This window comes from Mugil cephalus, chromosome 5, assembly GCF_022458985.1.
Source record: "Mugil cephalus isolate CIBA_MC_2020 chromosome 5, CIBA_Mcephalus_1.1, whole genome shotgun sequence".
Classification (NCBI taxonomy): Eukaryota; Metazoa; Chordata; class Actinopteri; order Mugiliformes; family Mugilidae; genus Mugil; species Mugil cephalus.
In genome coordinates this window covers 3,339,574-3,355,646 of record NC_061774.1, presented here as the reverse complement: position 1 = coordinate 3,355,646, position 16,073 = coordinate 3,339,574, and the positions used below count along the sequence as shown (strand labels likewise).

At 39.8% G+C, this 16,073-nt stretch overlaps 3 protein-coding genes across 3 annotated transcripts; 2 read left to right on the top strand and 1 right to left on the bottom strand.

Moving 5' to 3' along the window:
• Positions 1–558: 558 nt before the first annotated feature.
• Positions 559–6,344, bottom strand: LOC125008521 (alcohol dehydrogenase class-3-like). The gene is made up of 10 exons (XM_047585808.1): positions 6,259–6,344; positions 6,071–6,117; positions 5,702–5,803; positions 4,526–4,676; positions 4,339–4,426; positions 4,021–4,240; positions 2,912–3,172; positions 2,654–2,786; positions 1,789–1,927; positions 559–891 (listed from the first exon to the last, which is right to left on the bottom strand). Exons 2-10 carry the CDS (start codon positions 6,086–6,088, stop codon positions 861–863), a joined length of 1,143 nt encoding a protein of 380 aa, XP_047441764.1. The 5' UTR covers positions 6,089–6,117; positions 6,259–6,344; the 3' UTR covers positions 559–860.
• Position 6,345: 1 nt separating this feature from the next.
• gar1 (GAR1 homolog, ribonucleoprotein) lies at positions 6,346–8,806 on the top strand. Its single transcript, XM_047585809.1, has 7 exons — positions 6,346–6,444; positions 6,706–6,909; positions 7,473–7,627; positions 7,748–7,807; positions 7,895–8,024; positions 8,113–8,241; positions 8,331–8,806. Exons 2-7 carry the CDS (start codon positions 6,720–6,722, stop codon positions 8,339–8,341), a joined length of 675 nt encoding a protein of 224 aa, XP_047441765.1. The 5' UTR covers positions 6,346–6,444; positions 6,706–6,719; the 3' UTR covers positions 8,342–8,806.
• A 1,503-nt stretch (positions 8,807–10,309) lies between these two features.
• Positions 10,310–15,539, top strand: LOC125008617 (alcohol dehydrogenase class-3). The gene is made up of 9 exons (XM_047585924.1): positions 10,310–10,434; positions 10,978–11,079; positions 12,412–12,553; positions 12,652–12,739; positions 12,889–13,108; positions 14,223–14,483; positions 14,612–14,747; positions 15,035–15,173; positions 15,336–15,539. The coding sequence occupies exons 1-9, from the start codon at positions 10,417–10,419 to the stop codon at positions 15,358–15,360; spliced, it is 1,131 nt and encodes a 376-aa protein (XP_047441880.1). The 5' UTR covers positions 10,310–10,416; the 3' UTR covers positions 15,361–15,539.
• The last annotated feature ends 534 nt before the right edge of the window (positions 15,540–16,073 follow it).

The following is a 16,073-nucleotide window of genomic DNA, read 5'->3' as shown; positions in this document are numbered from 1 at the left end:
ACAGGCAAAGGGAAAAAGAGCACCCATTTTCCATTTTAAATAAAGATGGAAAAGCAGGATAACTGCCAAGGGTATTCATTTGATCTGAATGGAACTTCAATAAAACAAATTCCTTCGACAGCTATTTCAGTTCTTCACTGAGAGGCATTCCCCAAACAACCTTTTGTCTTCTGTCCCGACAGCCCACAACTGTTATTCTAGCCCTTCTTGGTGACTCCCTTTTAAATCAATATATAATATTACCAAGGATGAAATCTGGTAAGCCTGACCACATGAAGCACATACTTCTCCATGGCTGATGACACATTCAGACATTTGTTTCCTGCACGCTCCCCCCGCGTCTTTTCAGAGGGTATTTAATCCCAACTATTGCTGCATATTGATATCTGGACCAGGATGAAAGATCAATGTAGCAGCTAAGTGTGACTGATGTACAGACAATTTGTCCTGGTGTTAGTATAGCTGCTGTATATTTACCTAAGTAACACCCTGAATCACCTTACATAAAATAGTCTGGGCAGGTTTTTTTCTGTTTTACTCAAGACTGTGAAAAACAGGAACACAACATTATTCTTTTTTATTAACATTAATGTAAAAAATAAGGAATTGAAAGCAAGTTTTTTTCCCCATATATATCAGGTTAAATGTTGCTATGGACACATATACTGGAGCTTTTACATGATGTAAGACTGCCATCTAGTGGCAAAAATGAAAAGAGCACAGAAAAGATTTGCTGATAAATTTAAGAGAATGGATAACAACTTCACACATACATTGTGTGTAGCGTACAAAATATAATATCATAGTATGAAAATGTTGGTCCTTCATCTCATCTGGTAGCATCTATGGCTGTATCCTCCTCAGCTGTGCAGACTGATGACAGTACGGATGCTAAAAGCAAAAACAAAACAACAAATAAGATAATTCTGTAATTTATCCCAAAAGACACATTGTATAATATAAACAATATAACCAAAATGATTTAGACAATGAACTGAGAGAGAGTCCTTAAGCTAACATGTGCTGGTTCCAGCTGCTGCTACAATTATCAACATACTTGTCTTTTAAGTGCTGGTTGGTCAAAAATAACATTTTGTGGATATCACCTTGGACTGAAATCTTATAGAAAAGACAGTTAGAGTGTTGATCAGTTACTCAAGGAAACAAGGTCCAGACTATGAGAATCTATGAGACAGAGATCTATGAGATGTGACAAACGCTAACACAGCATAAACAAAGAACATTTGTTGTACAATTATTCCTGTAAAACCCCTGAATAATATATTTAAATTGCTCTATTTTGAATACAGAATGCGAATGTGTTTATACAGGCCTGCAGTTATCCAATCCTACCTTAATGTATAATTATAGCAGCTAACTCCCTGTAATAGAACTCCAGCTGTCACTAACAGCCTTATGTTCTATGCTCTGGTTTATATTCTTTATCACTCCTTGCCACCCTCACCTCGGTGCTTGCTCTGGGGGTGTCAGGCCAGGTGTTGTGAAGCACCTTAAGACAATTTCTACTGTTACTGATTAGAATAAAACTGAATTGAATTTTGAGATGGTTTGTCAAAGTAGTGGCGTGAAAAGCAAGTTGAAGCTTCAGTTATTTTTATGTTCACACTTTCTTTACCTTAACTCGAGCTAAACCCTTTAACCTCTATATAGAATTCCAGTCCCATTAATGTGACTGTGTGAACAGATTGTCACAATGTCAGTAATAGAAAAGATTGCACAAATATACAGTATGAAAAAACTAGGAGCCAGCAGTGAATTAGCCATTACCTTTTGCCACTTTTTAAAAGGTCAAAGGCCTGGTTAATCTGATCCAGTTGGAGGTTGTGGGTGATAAACTCATCCAGCCTCAGTTTGTTGTTCATGTAGTCATCCACCAGTTGGGCAATGCTCTGCACACTCTTCCAGCCTTCGGAGGACAGTAACAAAACAGAGGTGTTACAAACCACAAGATGGTAAACATTAATGAGCCATGCGAGTGAAACCCTCTAGTGGACACAGATGATGTTCTCTCAGAGTTCCATCAGTCTTTTTTCTGCTTCAGAGTCATTCCTTTTAATCATATATGAAAATGTAGTCCCAGACTATAATGATCATGCAGTTTATCTTAAAATGCTGCAGGTTGTCTGGCTGTATTGTGTATTTGTCTAGCTAGCTTCAAGTTTCGATTACTGCCATTGCCATTGCCATTTCCTGATTAAGTTATTGATTGAGATAGACTTTTCCCAAAATTCTGGATTTAAAGCAGTTTAGATTAATTTAATTGTTCTTGCTTTCCACTGGTACTTTTGGGACAGCTGATCCTACAAAAGAAGTCATTTGATGACATAACCTTAAGCTCTGAAAACTTGTGAAACCAATTTCTACTATCTTTTAATTATTATTTTTAACAAATAATGAACATAAACCATAACATGAACCTATATTCAGAATATTATTATCAGTGATGTTATAGTAAACACCAATTTGTGACCAGAAGGCATTAGACACAGTTTTACATATTTTAGGGTAGCTCTTTAGATGAAGAGTGATTTGATAGATTTCAGTCAATTTCTCAATCATGCCAAGTACCATAACCTGCTGCTGACTAATTTTTGTGTGAACAAAAAGGCTTGGTAACTTGTTTTAAGATTACCTCCAAAAGAAGTCCCCTTCAAAGTGCGTCCCATCAGTAACTTCTCAACCTGCACAGACATTGATTCTGCCTCTGTCCACCCAGCAATGACACAGGAACCCCAAATATCTCTCGTGGAATTAAGTGCAGCACTCTAGGATGACAAAACCAGTTATCTTAGTTAGTTCTCCTTTCAATATAAATTAGCAAATTCATACTGTAGTGGGGAACTGACATTTTGAAATGACATTTTAAACTAAACAATGTTGAAACACCCACCATGACATCTGGACTTCCAACACACTCCAGAGCGTAGTCCACCCCTCCATTGGTCAGTTCCACCAGAACCTCTTGGACTGGGTTAGTATGATCTCCAGGGTTGATGCAGTCAGTGGCCCCTAACAGTTGGGCTACCTCAAACCTGTCAGCGTTGATGTCAACCCCGATGATCTTTTTTGCCATAGCGGCCTTGCAGCCCATGATGGCGGCCAGTCCAACAGCTCCAAGCCCAAACACAGCACACAAAGACTCTTTTTCAACCTGGATGCATATAAATATACACCGATCAGCCACAACATTAAAACCTCTGACAGGACAAGTAAGTAACATTGAGCATATTGACAATTCAGTGCTCTGCAGGGAAACTTTTGGACCTGGCATTCATTCATGTGGCTATTACTTAGACATGGAGCAACTATCTAGACCAGACACCCCCACCCCATAGCAGTGACACTCCTTGATGGCAGCAGTCATCCCCAGCAGGATGCAGACTGACACACACACACATACACACAAAGACACTTTAGGAACAACTCAAAAAAAACAAAAAAAAAAAAACATGAAGAACACAACGGTGCTGACCTGGCCTCCACATTAACTGCATCCTAAACTGATCAAATATCAGTGGGATGGTACACAAAGACCCCCACTGACAACATTCTGTTATCAGACACCACAGGACACTGTTTTAGAGGCACAAGGGAGACATACGGAATATCAGGAAGGTGGTCATAATGTTATGAGTGATCAGTGTACAGATTATGTGTATATTGCAGCTTTTAATTTATTCATGTATTCTTTCTTTTAATTCTTATATGAACCTGACCTTAAAAAACATTGATAATCTCCTTTGTTCCTGAGGCTCACATACCACTGCTTGAACCATTCTTATCAAGAATCAGACTTATTACTGAGTCACCTCACGGTCGATAAATATTTACAAGAAGCACTGATCAGGTCACTTTAACTCAATGAGCAGAAAACATGAAATAAATAGTTATGGACAGCTGGAATGATATTTGTTGCATTTGCATTTGTCTGAGTTCTACTCAGAACAACCTGTGCTCCATGTCAGAGTTGGTGTATCCAGAAGATCTGAATCCTCTTACCATGGCTGTATTAACAGCAGCTCCATAACCAGTGGAGACGCTGTGGCCAAGCAGGCAGACTTTGTCCAGCGGTGCATCAAGTCTTATCTTTGCGAGAGAGGTGTCAGGAACCACAGTGAACTGGGAGAAGGAACTGATCCCAAGGAACTGGTACACCTGCTGCCCCTTGCAAGATATCCTGCTTGTGCCATCAGCTAATACACCCACTTGCATGTTTGCCCTGAAAGCCACAAAGAACAGTATGCATTTAAGCACCATGAAGGAATGCAAATGACTATTTGTGTGTCTAAGCATGCTATCACCAGTTGAAGCAATCACCAGTTCTTCCTGCACTGATTGGGTTTCGGGGTTTGACATGCTTCACATTCGCCACAGTTGGGCAGAGAAACTGGTATTACTTTGTCTCCTGAGAAAAAAAGCAAAGTAACTCTGTCAATTATGGAAAAAAAGAGAGAAGTGAGAATCAGGATGAAATGTCAGCTTGGTGGTTATGAGTCCAGTTTACCCGGTGCGAACTTGGTGACATCAGGACCGACGCTCTCCACTATGCCTGCAGCCTCGTGGCCAAGCACCAAAGGAAACGGTCTGAATTTCATCCCCTTTCCAGCCTCATACAAGTATCCCCAGTCTGCGTTGCACACGCCTGTGGCAACAATCTGTATGTTGACAAAGGGTGTTGATTCAAGTCAGGATGTGTTTTTCTTAGAGATGGACAGATATTTACTAAGACGGAAGACAGACTGTTAAGAGGAAGTGAAACATATTCATTATATGTCATGTTATTATGTATCATCTGCGTTCTCAAGTTAAAACAAGAAGTGTTAGAATAGTTTTTTACTTTTTTCAACCAATTTGTGACAACACATTTATTAAAACGGGCTGCTTCACCCACAGTCTATGATGGAAAGATACCACAAAACCTCCCTCACTTCCTGTCCTAAAGCACAGTTTGCAAATCTGCAGACTGAGACATTACCAGACACAAAATTATGCAACTAACAACAAACCAAAGACGTCTGTGGAGTTAAATGTTATGAAAAACCTACACTATTAACATCTCCAGTGTGCAGTATAGACTTTAATGATCCATGAGGGAAATTACTTTCTGTCACTGTAGCTTTCTGTGTGCACATAAAAGTGAACACTCATAAAAACCACAAGAAAGATAAAATAAAAAGTGTTGAGAACCGGAGACAGTTTCGTAGAGCAAATTTGACTTATTCCGCATTACATTTCTAGCTCAATACTTACCGAAAACATAACATGTACTTATACAATACTTTTGTCAAATCCATTTTTCTCCGTTGTAACCATGTGGGATAAATCATTATATCATCATACTGTCTTAAGAGTTAATAGAATGATCTCAACGCATAATGTAAAACTTAATCACAAACACTCAAATCATCACATTTAGCAGGTTTCTGTGGATTAAAGGTGTAAAAAATAGGAAATCAGAACAGAATCTGGTAACAAAGTTTGTGCTCAAATGTGGTGGACTGAAAAGTACAATATCTGTGAATGTAAAGCTGCATGGAATGTAAATACTCAAGTGTACGTTTAGTGTAAGCACCAAGTCGTTTTTTTTATTATTATTATTATTATTTAACTAAACACACAATATTTACACTGTTTTATTTTTCTGTTGCTGTTGTTTGCTAAAGAGAATTGCACATTTAACCTTGATTCGGACTTCATGAGTCTTGGGTGGGGCCACCTCCACTTCTTCAATAGACAGAGGTTTGCCAGGTTCCCATGCCACAGCTGCCTTACACCTGATCACCTGAAAGGAATGAAGGGAAATGTCACAAGTGATGAGCTGCTGGGAATGGCATCGTGTTGTTTCGGGTGTGGCCGGCGCTGGCAGCTGTCTTTGTGGCGGGGCAGGAAAAAGAAAAAGAAAAAACTATTTATACGGTTAAACAATAGCTAATGCAAGCCATAGTCTACTTAACACGCTGTCAGAGCAGACAGACAAAGACGTAACATTTCCAATTTGAGTGTTTAGGACACAAACTGTAAATATATACTGTGGGTAAACCTTTCTTACCTGACCTGCTGTTGACATTTTTGAGTGACACTGTCGTAATAAAAAGCCTGTATTTGAACAAAATAAATTTGTGGGGTATTTACATCTCAGCACGTCAGAAAATCACACAGAGACAACATTGCGTCATCTTTTACTTTAGTCTGCAAAGTTAAGCATAGACCGTATAAAAGGAGTTAAGGGATACTGACCGTACGACTTTATCAGCGTCTTATTGAGAAGCGTAAAGGCACCTGCCGCTTTAAATATAAGCGCAGCTGGGATATTCGCGACACTTCCCGACACATTGAAACCATTTGCGGCAGTTAGGGTCACACACGTGTTGTCATCGCATGGAAGTCTGCCACTGTGAAAGTAGCTGATAGTCGATCAAAGCTGTGAGTTGTTTATTACAAATCTGCGTGGATACAGTTGTAGATTGTTTGATGTTTTTATTGTGTTTTAAATTCCAATATGTAAATGTGTTGATTTGTGTCTGAATATGCGGATGAGTTTTGTAGTTTGAATGGCTAAATGGAGCTAACGTGTTAGCAGCGACAACCTCCGTAGTGCTTCTGAAGACACACTGTTGAATGCAACGAACTCGCTTAACTAAGCTTTTGTAATCCAAATTGTCCCTTTCGACTTCTTATTCGCAGGAGAATCGAAGAAAATGTCGTTCAGAGGAGGAGGTGGACGAGGCGGTGGCAGAGGTGGAGGTTTTAACCGTGGTGGAGGAGGTTATGGTGGAGGCAGAGGCGGAGGAGGATTTGGTGGCGGCCGAGGTGGTGGATTCGGACGGGGTGGTGGAAGAGGCGGTTTTAACAGACAGCAAGACTATGGACCTCCAGAATATGTTGTTGGTAAGCACAGTATATGACTACCCTATCTAATGTCGGGAAGGAGGTGCTGAAGCTGGTCGTTAGGGGACCGCATGATCATGTTATAATCTGCTTTGAGTGATACAATGACAACAACTTAAGTTCATGTAATATGGCAATGTTGAGCATTATAGATGTGATCTGTTTTCAATCGACGTCCGTGGAGAAGCTAAAGCAAAGGAAGAAAAAAACTACATTGTTATCAAAACTCCAACATATCAGACATGTTGCTCAATCATACAGGATTGCCTGAAATTCAGACACGTAATCGAACATAGCTATTTTTAAAGTTCACTAATTCAGTTTTACAATCATACTTCCATCTTGGGTATTCTGATTTAAGAAGCAAGTTGTAAAAAATCATTTATCCCACTTGATGTAAATGTACTGTAAGCACTTTAAATTCTGAATAAGAAATTGGCTGCACTGCTTATGCGTAATTGTATATAAGAAACTATATCATGTATTTTAATACTTCCTGCAGATATTTTCTGCATGTTATTCGAAAATCTATTTTATCATTCCATTGTCTTTCCACTCTGCAGCAGTGGGAGAGTTCATGCATCCATGCGAAGATGACATTGTGTGCAAGTGTACAACGGAGGAAAACAAAGTTCCCTACTTCAATGCCCCAGTGTACCTGGAAAACAAGGAGCAGATCGGGAAAGTGGATGAAATATTTGGCCAGCTGCGAGACTTTGTATCCTTTCTGTTGTTCTTACATTTGAATCTCAGAGACGGCATGTTGTGGGAACCTCTTGTGATAAAGTAACAGTATTGTCATCTAGAATTGTGCTGATTCCTTAACGTATACTTCCAGTATTTTTCAGTCAAACTTTCTGAAAATATGAAAGCATCTTCTTTCAAGAAATTACAGAAGGTATAAGAATCCTGCAGAAAATGTATAAATGCTGACTTTGTTTTCCTCTGCGTGCTAGGACCGTTGTATTTATATATTGTCTTTTAGTTTTATATAGATCCAATGAAGCTCCTCCCACTGCAAAGATTCCTCCCTAGGCCGCCAGGAGAGAAAGGGCCACCAAGAGGAGGCAGAGGAGGGGGTAGAGGAGGAGGGAGAGGTGGTGGTGGTCGAGGAGGTAAGGGACCAGTCTCTCATTTTGAGTATTTATTTGATGCTAGTATAAGGCGATGTGACAGGGGTCTCATAATTGTTTTTTGTCGTAGGTGGTTTTCGAGGAGGACGCGGTGGAGGATTTGGAGGAGGACGTGGTGGAGGATTTGGAGGAGGACGTGGTGGAGGAGGAGGCGGCTTTAGAGGAAGAGGAGGTGGAGGTGGTGGCCGTGGATTCAGAGGTTGGTTCATTTACTGTAGTAAATATAGAATTAGTAATGAAATTGTGTAACACTGTATATTATAATTCCTACATTTATTTTACTTATAGGTGGTAGATGATCTGACTCTGAGAGTCTGGCGTGGTCTTATCCTCGTCTTCACCTGCTCCAGCTAAAAGGCTGCAATCTGCGTCAGATTGGATTCATACGGACATTACCTCTGTGTATAGAATTTAAGTGGATTTTCTCTTGTTTTGTTTTTGTACCGGTTTTTGATGAGCAATGGATCTTCATAATTTTTTATTTAAAAGGTTCATATCCTTGTGCAACATAGTGGGGACCTTTTCTGCCTGTTAATGAAGGTTATTGGATCCCTATGTGAACAGGCATTTCATTATCCTGTGCCGATTTTGGAAAAATGTTTGAAGATTTCAGGAAACGCGATACAGATGTTTCTTTCTTCACAGCTGTGTGGGGAATCAGACTTCATTCAATGTTGAAAATATTTTAATACAAAATTTGTAATTTCTTCAGCCAAATATTGTTGCATTTTTGTTAAAGACCTTCATTAAAAGGTGCTTTTGAACTGTCTGTTTATTTTGAGAATGCCAGATTGATGAACTAGAATGCATTTCTATTGTCCTACAAAGTGCCCAGAATGGAAATCATAATTACACACAGTGCTGTATTTACAGAATCTTGGACACTAATAAGGTGCTAGCCTTTAAATTCTGAGTTTATGAAATGAATGTATCATGAGTTCATAACTTCAGAGTCAGTGTAGAAGTCAGCTGCGGTCACACATTCAGAAAACAAACACTTCACACTTGCACTGTATGCAGTTACACAGGTTTTGAACACATATATCCCATTGGCATTGTTTGCTTTTGACATTCCTCTTGATATATTCAGTGCATTTACATGCACGTGGAGAAAAAAACGAATTACTGCCTTAATCGGACTCTAGCTGGACAACATAAGTGCATGTAAACATGTTACTCCAACTGTAATTGTTTGGGAGTTCTCCCTATCCGATTAAGACACCCAGATAATGCGATTGGAATTCGGTTTCCTCCGCCATGTATACGCCTTAATCAGATAACGTGTGCGCGTGCTCCACAGCCACTGCACTGGCATGTGACCCTGGAACAAAGACATTCCAAAAGCCGGTCACAGAAGAAGGTAAATGGAGCCGGTAGAAGAACCACTGGAGGAATAGCGCATATCTTACCTGCACCAAAAGTAGTGCACACATTATGTAGGAGATTAAAAGAGCTGAATTATTATCCATCTGGTTGTTGTTTGAAATGCTGGTCTGCAGCATGAACAACTGTCATTTATTATAAGACGTAATAGGTCAATCGGAAAGCGGGCAGTATTAACATGTTATTATCCCGCTGAAAAGTCACATATCACCGCCTAGCGTGGTGGAGGAGGACATGTTCCCGTCAGGTATTCGATTTTCACCGTTGCATGTAAACTGGGACAAGGACTGGTCAGAAAGACCATAGCTCAATTAAGCTCTGCATGTAAACAGTGCCTGCCAATAGAGGTGGTATACTTAAACAGGATCATCCCTATGTTCCCCGGGTCCTATGTTTCCCACTTAGTATGTGACCTGGGAAGGTAGGACCCTTTTTTAAAAAATAGGGTTAGGGTTAGGGACCTGGGGAACATACTCCCTACTTAAACACCACAAGGAAATAGATTTTTCAATTGCATTTCTTACAAATAATGATAAATATACTTGGTTGGATGGATTTGTAATCTGTTTGGAAAATGACCGCAAGATCACCTTTTCGTATGCCATTTGAGTATCACGTAAGTGCGGTTTTTTAGTGTGATAAATCTTTCAAAAGTTTTTTTTTTTTAAATATCGTATAATGAGAAATATGTGCATGAAAGTAGATATGGGATATTTCAATAAGGGAAAAGGTTCATGTCCAAGTTTATGACTTAAATACCAGAGACAAAGCTACACCTAGTTATTTTCACGTTTAATTGACAGTTGTATCAGAGTTTAGTTATCTTTTATCGGCTGAAAATGTATTTTTCAAACATTTATTGTTTAAATAGCAGTTTCCTCCGCCGCGCTGACGTCATACGCGCCCTGAGCGTTCTCGTATCTGATTGGCCCAGAGGTTAACTCCTTTACGGCCGCTCGTTGGACCGTCATTTCGTGCTGAACAAACGAACATGGAGACAGCTGGCAAAGTAAGTACATTTCCCAAAAGTAAAACGTGCAAGCTTTATTTAAAATGCACTATTTCTTCACGCAAGCATCATTAAGGCGCCACATAATACATTTGTAGCGTAAAATGTCAAGGCTCCGACAGCTAACGTGCACTAATGAATGTGTGTTTCATGAACTGCTACACATTATCACTGTTCCGGTGATCTTTGGTCAGTTGGCTGCAGCTGGTATGTGCAAGCTGTCCCAGTACAAACCTGCCATATTTTCACATTAACTCAATAAAGCATCAAAATACTATAAAATTTTTCTAGCAGTCTTTCACAAATTGCATCCATTTAGCATTAGAATAATGAGGTCACTGTAAAAAAAAAAAAATGCAAGCAAAATGTTAAAGTTAAACATTACTCCACAAAAAACTCTTACATAATCTAAAACTTGGATAGAGGCTGAAGGGTAGCCTCACTCTGCCAGTACGTGTTTGAGCGACTTCGGCTGTAGCCAACCCATCACTGCAATCCGCAGTTATGAATTTGATTGCTAAAGTCATTTTCTTTGACTTTCAGGTCATCAAGTGCAAAGCAGCCGTTGCCTGGGAACCTGGCAAGCCTCTTTCCATTGAAGAGGTGGAGGTGGCCCCACCTAAGGCCCATGAAGTTCGCATTAAGGTGCATCCTGAGCCTGACTTAAACGCGTATGCCTGAACTTTCAGAGGAGCTGCTTAGTGAGGAGTATTTTTTTTTTAATTGTGTCCAGTTTTGGTATTCTTTTCATGGTTACATCAGCCTGAGAAGGAGAACAATGGCTCTAAAACTCCCCTGTGAACAAACACAGTTCTTCTTACCATAACTCTTTATTTTAACCTTTAAAGCATGCATGATAGTCATTCTATTGTTTCATAGCCAAAGGGACTTACAGTAGTAATATCAACTATTTTAATTTAAATAAATAATGAAACAATTACTGAATCAGTTATTTCAATGGTCCGTTACTTTTTGCAATATTTGAATTATGTGCTGGATGTCTGCGGTTGACCAAAAGCCAGGCCGACTTCCCTCTGTCCACAAAATTATAGCAGTGGAAAAGTTGTTCTGCACTGCACAGGCCCCACCTGTTGGTCTAACTGAATCGTTTGGGGGGTGATGGTTTATATGGTGAATGTATATGTCAATCAAGTTCCATCTTGTTGAATTGTTTACAGCAAAATGGCTCTGATTGGTTGTAGGACTGTCCAGTTGTGTGCAGAGGTATTTGTTTTTCTATATTGGTTGAAATATGCCCCATAATGAAATCCAAAAGGTTGTGTCACTAGGATATCTCTGTGACTGTGTTTCTGGGGGAAATGTTATGTTAATGTGATTTCTATAAATAGGTTTCTGGATATAAATGCACAATACCAAATTGCCATCACATGATAGCTGATGGGATTGCTGCTAATGCAAAGCGAACATTTCCTACCCCTGCAGCTTCATCTTTAAAGCATTCAACTGGCAAAATACTAGTGGACTATTATTATGAAGCAAATGTAATCTGTTTGCCAGTGAGCAATCACTGCTGGGCCTCATTAAAATGCAACAAGACAATCATTTTCTGACAGGTTTAAATATCCCAGGGAGTAATGGACTAATGAAAGAAGAATGAGCAGTCACAGTGAGCTCTTGGATGAAGAGCTGCTGGAAACAGGCCGCCCACTTCCAACTTTTTAGTGAGGCAGTCAACTTCCTTCACTGTGCCCTGCTGCTTGCAGAGTCATGCTGTGTATGGCAACAAAATCAGACCAGGGTTCCTCATGGAATAATGGAAAAGTTTTGCACCTTCCAGGTTTTTTGCAATCTTTAGTATTAAACTTAATTTGCTGTTAGTACTATTTATCATGAGTCTTGCCAGATCAATCAGGTGCGCACTGCTTGAGACTGCCGCTTTAAAAAGGTTTAGAAACAATATTTCACTCTTGTGTGTAGCAGCCCCGTCTGAACTTGAAATGACACTGTGCCTTTCAGGTCTTTGCTACAGGAGTGTGTCATACGGATGCCTACACTCTGAGTGGCAGTGACCCCGAGGGACTTTTCCCTGTCATCTTGGGACATGAGGGTGCAGGAACAGTTGAGAGCGTTGGTGAGGGTGTCACTAAATTCAGTCCAGGTATGCAGCTGCCAAACAAAACATTGACACTTTATCTACTGCTTTATGAATAAATATTCCTTTTCTGTTTGTTAATTATTCAGTTATTTTTCTTTAAGGTGATACCGTCGTTCCGTTGTATGTGCCGCAGTGTGGTGAATGCAAATTCTGCAAGAACCCCAAGACCAACCTTTGCCAGAAAATTAGGTAACGTGTGCAGACTAATTTATGCAACCTTGAATTTTATAAAGGGACCCCAACCCAGGGCAACTGAATTAAAGCTCTTTAATCATCAACAGTTGAGGTTCCTCACTTATTCATGATGTGGAATTCTTCCCTGTGCTTCCACCCTGCAGAGTAACCCAAGGTCAGGGCCTGCTCCCTGACAAGACCTCACGCTTCACTTGCAAAGGAAAGCCAGTGTTTCACTTCATGGGGACCAGCACCTTCTCTGAGTACACTGTAGTGGCTGACATCTCTCTGGCCAAGGTTAATGAGAAAGCTCCACTGGATAAAGTGTGCCTTCTTGGATGTGGCATTTCTACAGGGTATGGTGCTGCTGTTAACACGGCCAAGGTGCGTATTCACAAGCTGTTGGCAAAGTGACTTTGACTACTTTCTCAGGGTATCTGCGGGGTCTTGAAAAGTATTAAAAGTTGATAATACAATTTTGGAGATATTAAGACCATTAAAAAGTATTAAAATGTCTTATCATGACTTTATGGGGTCCTAAAATTTTAAGGTATTTTTGAGGTAAATTTTGTGTCGGAGTCCAAAAGCATTGAAAAGGTTCTTGAATTTATTGGTTTATTAAAAAACAAAGATGAACCGGTAACATAAAAACTGGACTACTATGGGTGGGTTGGTAAATTGTCTCTGAAGGTGCCAGAACCTACACGGATGGAAATTCAGAGGCACAAACTACGTTTTGAAAGACCAGAGAGCGCCCTGGGTACACCCTGGCTCTCTCAGTGCATATTACGAAGACACACTATGTCATGGCACTAGCCACTAGGGTTGGGCAAACTGATGTAAATATCGATAGTATCGATACCGGTATCAGATCGATACTAGCATGCTGAGATCGATACTTTTGTTACAGTTTCTCTATACCTCCAGCAAATGACTCGTCAGAGAGTACATGTGATGTCTTTACCAACATCAGGGTGGTGCAAGTGTTAACACTAAACATGTGCTCAACCTTTGTAGCCTACTTATACACCCACACTGAAATCATATTAATTCCAGAGATGTAGAGATATTTTTGCATGTACCAAAACATGAAGCAAAATTAAACTCCTTTGACATGCATAAAGTGTGTTTTTCCTGCCCTGGAGCATAAATGTACCAGACATTGAAAGTATTTATTCCCTTATTTTATTTTTATTGACATTGAAATGTCTAAGAAAATGTCCAAGACTGACCTACCTAGCTTTGTTCATGGTTTCAAACACATTTTTGAACAAATCCTTCGTCTCTTTGTTTCATGGGCACTAGTATAGGATCCAAATGTCTACACCATTTTCTCAGTTGAAACATGACTTCTGGCATGCTTTTTTTTATCAATAGCTTTAAAGTGTCTACCAAAAGAATGTAATGGGGCCTGACAATTATCATTAATTGTTTCCACTTTTGCAGAATAGTTTATCAACACTTCATACATTGTTACTCTTGGTCGCATCTCACTCAGGTTGAGCCTGGATCCACTTGTGCTGTATTTGGCCTTGGAGCAGTGGGCTTGGCTGTTATCATGGGCTGCAAGGTTGCCGGGGCAACCAGGATCATCGGTGTGGATATCAACCCTGACAAGTTTGGGAAAGCCAAAGAGTTTGGAGCCACTGAGTGTGTGAACCCGAAGGACCACAGCAAGCCCATCCAGGAGGTCCTAGTGGAGATGACTGATGGTGGCGTGGACTACTCATTTGAGTGCATTGGGAATGTGCAAATCATGGTGAGACTGTGTTCACATTTTATCATGCCAGAGAGCAGCACTTTATATTGATTCAGAACAGTGTGCAAAGTTTTATTAAAAAGTTGGCAATGCTCAGAATCAGTGACATGGTCACCCTGTTATTTCAGAGAGCTGCTCTGGAGGCTTGCCACAAAGGCTGGGGTGAAAGTATCATCATTGGTGTAGCCGGAGCTGGACAGGAGATCTCCACCAGACCTTTCCAGCTGGTGACCGGCCGAGTGTGGAGAGGCACAGCCTTTGGAGGCGAGTTACTGCATTAGGAGGACTTGATACCATCTGGCTGCAGTTCCCACTTTTTTTTGCACATTTTAATCTGAGCACAAACATTTCCTCTTACTAACTGCTCTCAGATATTGTCCACAGTTTTAACCCCTTAGTCATAGTTTAAAATATTGAGGTTTTGTATCATTTCTGTTTTTTTTGTTTGTTTGTTTTTTTGTCTTTTTTTTTCTCCAAGTTTAATCAGCAATATATCCTACATGTTTTAGTCTTGGCCTTTTTGAAATGAAAATTTTGATCTCCTCCATCAGGGTGGAAGAGTGTGGAGAGTGTCCCTAAACTGGTGGAAGAATACCTGAACAAGAAGCTGAAGGTGGACGAATTTGTGACTCACACCCTGCCGTTTGAGAAGATCAATGAGGGATTTGACCTCATGCACGCTGGAAAGAGGTGGTGAAACGGTTTAAGCATATTACAAGTTTGTTCTCTCAATTATTGTAATGTTTTTGTTTGATTCAGTTTATTTTTTCTCTTGCTTTTCTTGTTTAGTTTTTACTGCAGTACTTTATCATAAAAGCTTAACATATTTTATTTTTTTGCCCTTCCTTGCAGTATCCGCGCAGTCCTGACTTTCTGAAGTGCCTGAGCTGACATCCTTCATATCCAGCCTTTAAACAGTCTCCTGCCGTTGTTGCAGCGCTTGTTTCTCTGCACTTAATCACAAAGCTTTCAGTGTTAGACATTTTTTATTAACAGCAGGATACCTGTTTGAAACTGACTTAATTGTATCATTAAATAACGTTTGAAACATGAAAAGTCTCTGCAGTTTGTTAACACTGAATTTGCGTCTCAGACTTTGGCCGCAGCTCTCATTAAGAACAGCCGACAGCTGTGTTTAGTCACTCTGAGGAGTTGATAGTATGAAACCCAACATTTAATCATTACTCCACGGTACCACATCCACACTAACTGCTTATATTATGTGACACAATTTACCCAGGGAGCACATGCCAGAAAATACATTTCACAGGAAAATCCATTAAGAACGCTGCTGGCATCATGCAGGATTTAAAAAATAAACTGTTTGCTATATGTAGTGTGAGCATATTTTCTGCACAAATCCACTGCTAGATTTGAACTTTTTTCATTCTTCTTGTCTTAGGCCCTAGATATAGTTCTGTAGAAGATATGAAGCATATGTAAATTGGCAGGTCATAGGTGAAACAACAGAAATTCTGAAATAATGTGTAATATTTGCACACTTTAACACGACTACAATTATGTGTCAGCACTCAAGATTTATTATAGTTTTTTAAATCATTTAAGTATTTTTCATATTATCAACAAGTC

Excerpts from the sequence above, each read along its gene's own strand:
- LOC125008521 (XM_047585808.1), bottom strand. Across the intron at positions 1,928-2,653 it reads GAAGGGGACTTCTTTTGGAG|GCTGGAAGAGTGTGCAGAGC; the intron begins GTAATCTTAAAA and ends TGTCCTCCGAAG. Across the intron at positions 892-1,788 it reads CTTTTAAAAAGTGGCAAAAG|CATCCGTACTGTCATCAGTC; the intron begins GTAATGGCTAAT and ends TTTTGCTTTTAG.
- gar1 (XM_047585809.1), top strand. The coding sequence starts at position 6,720 with ATGTCGTTCAGAGGAGGAGGTGGACGAGGCGGTGGCAGAGGTGGAGGT. Across the intron at positions 7,628-7,747 it reads TTGGCCAGCTGCGAGACTTT|TATTTTTCAGTCAAACTTTC; the intron begins GTATCCTTTCTG and ends GTATACTTCCAG. Across the intron at positions 7,808-7,894 it reads CTTTCAAGAAATTACAGAAG|TTTTATATAGATCCAATGAA; the intron begins GTATAAGAATCC and ends ATTGTCTTTTAG.
- LOC125008617 (XM_047585924.1), top strand. Across the intron at positions 11,080-12,411 it reads CCCATGAAGTTCGCATTAAG|GTCTTTGCTACAGGAGTGTG; the intron begins GTGCATCCTGAG and ends TGTGCCTTTCAG. Across the intron at positions 14,748-15,034 it reads GAGAGGCACAGCCTTTGGAG|GGTGGAAGAGTGTGGAGAGT; the intron begins GCGAGTTACTGC and ends CTCCTCCATCAG.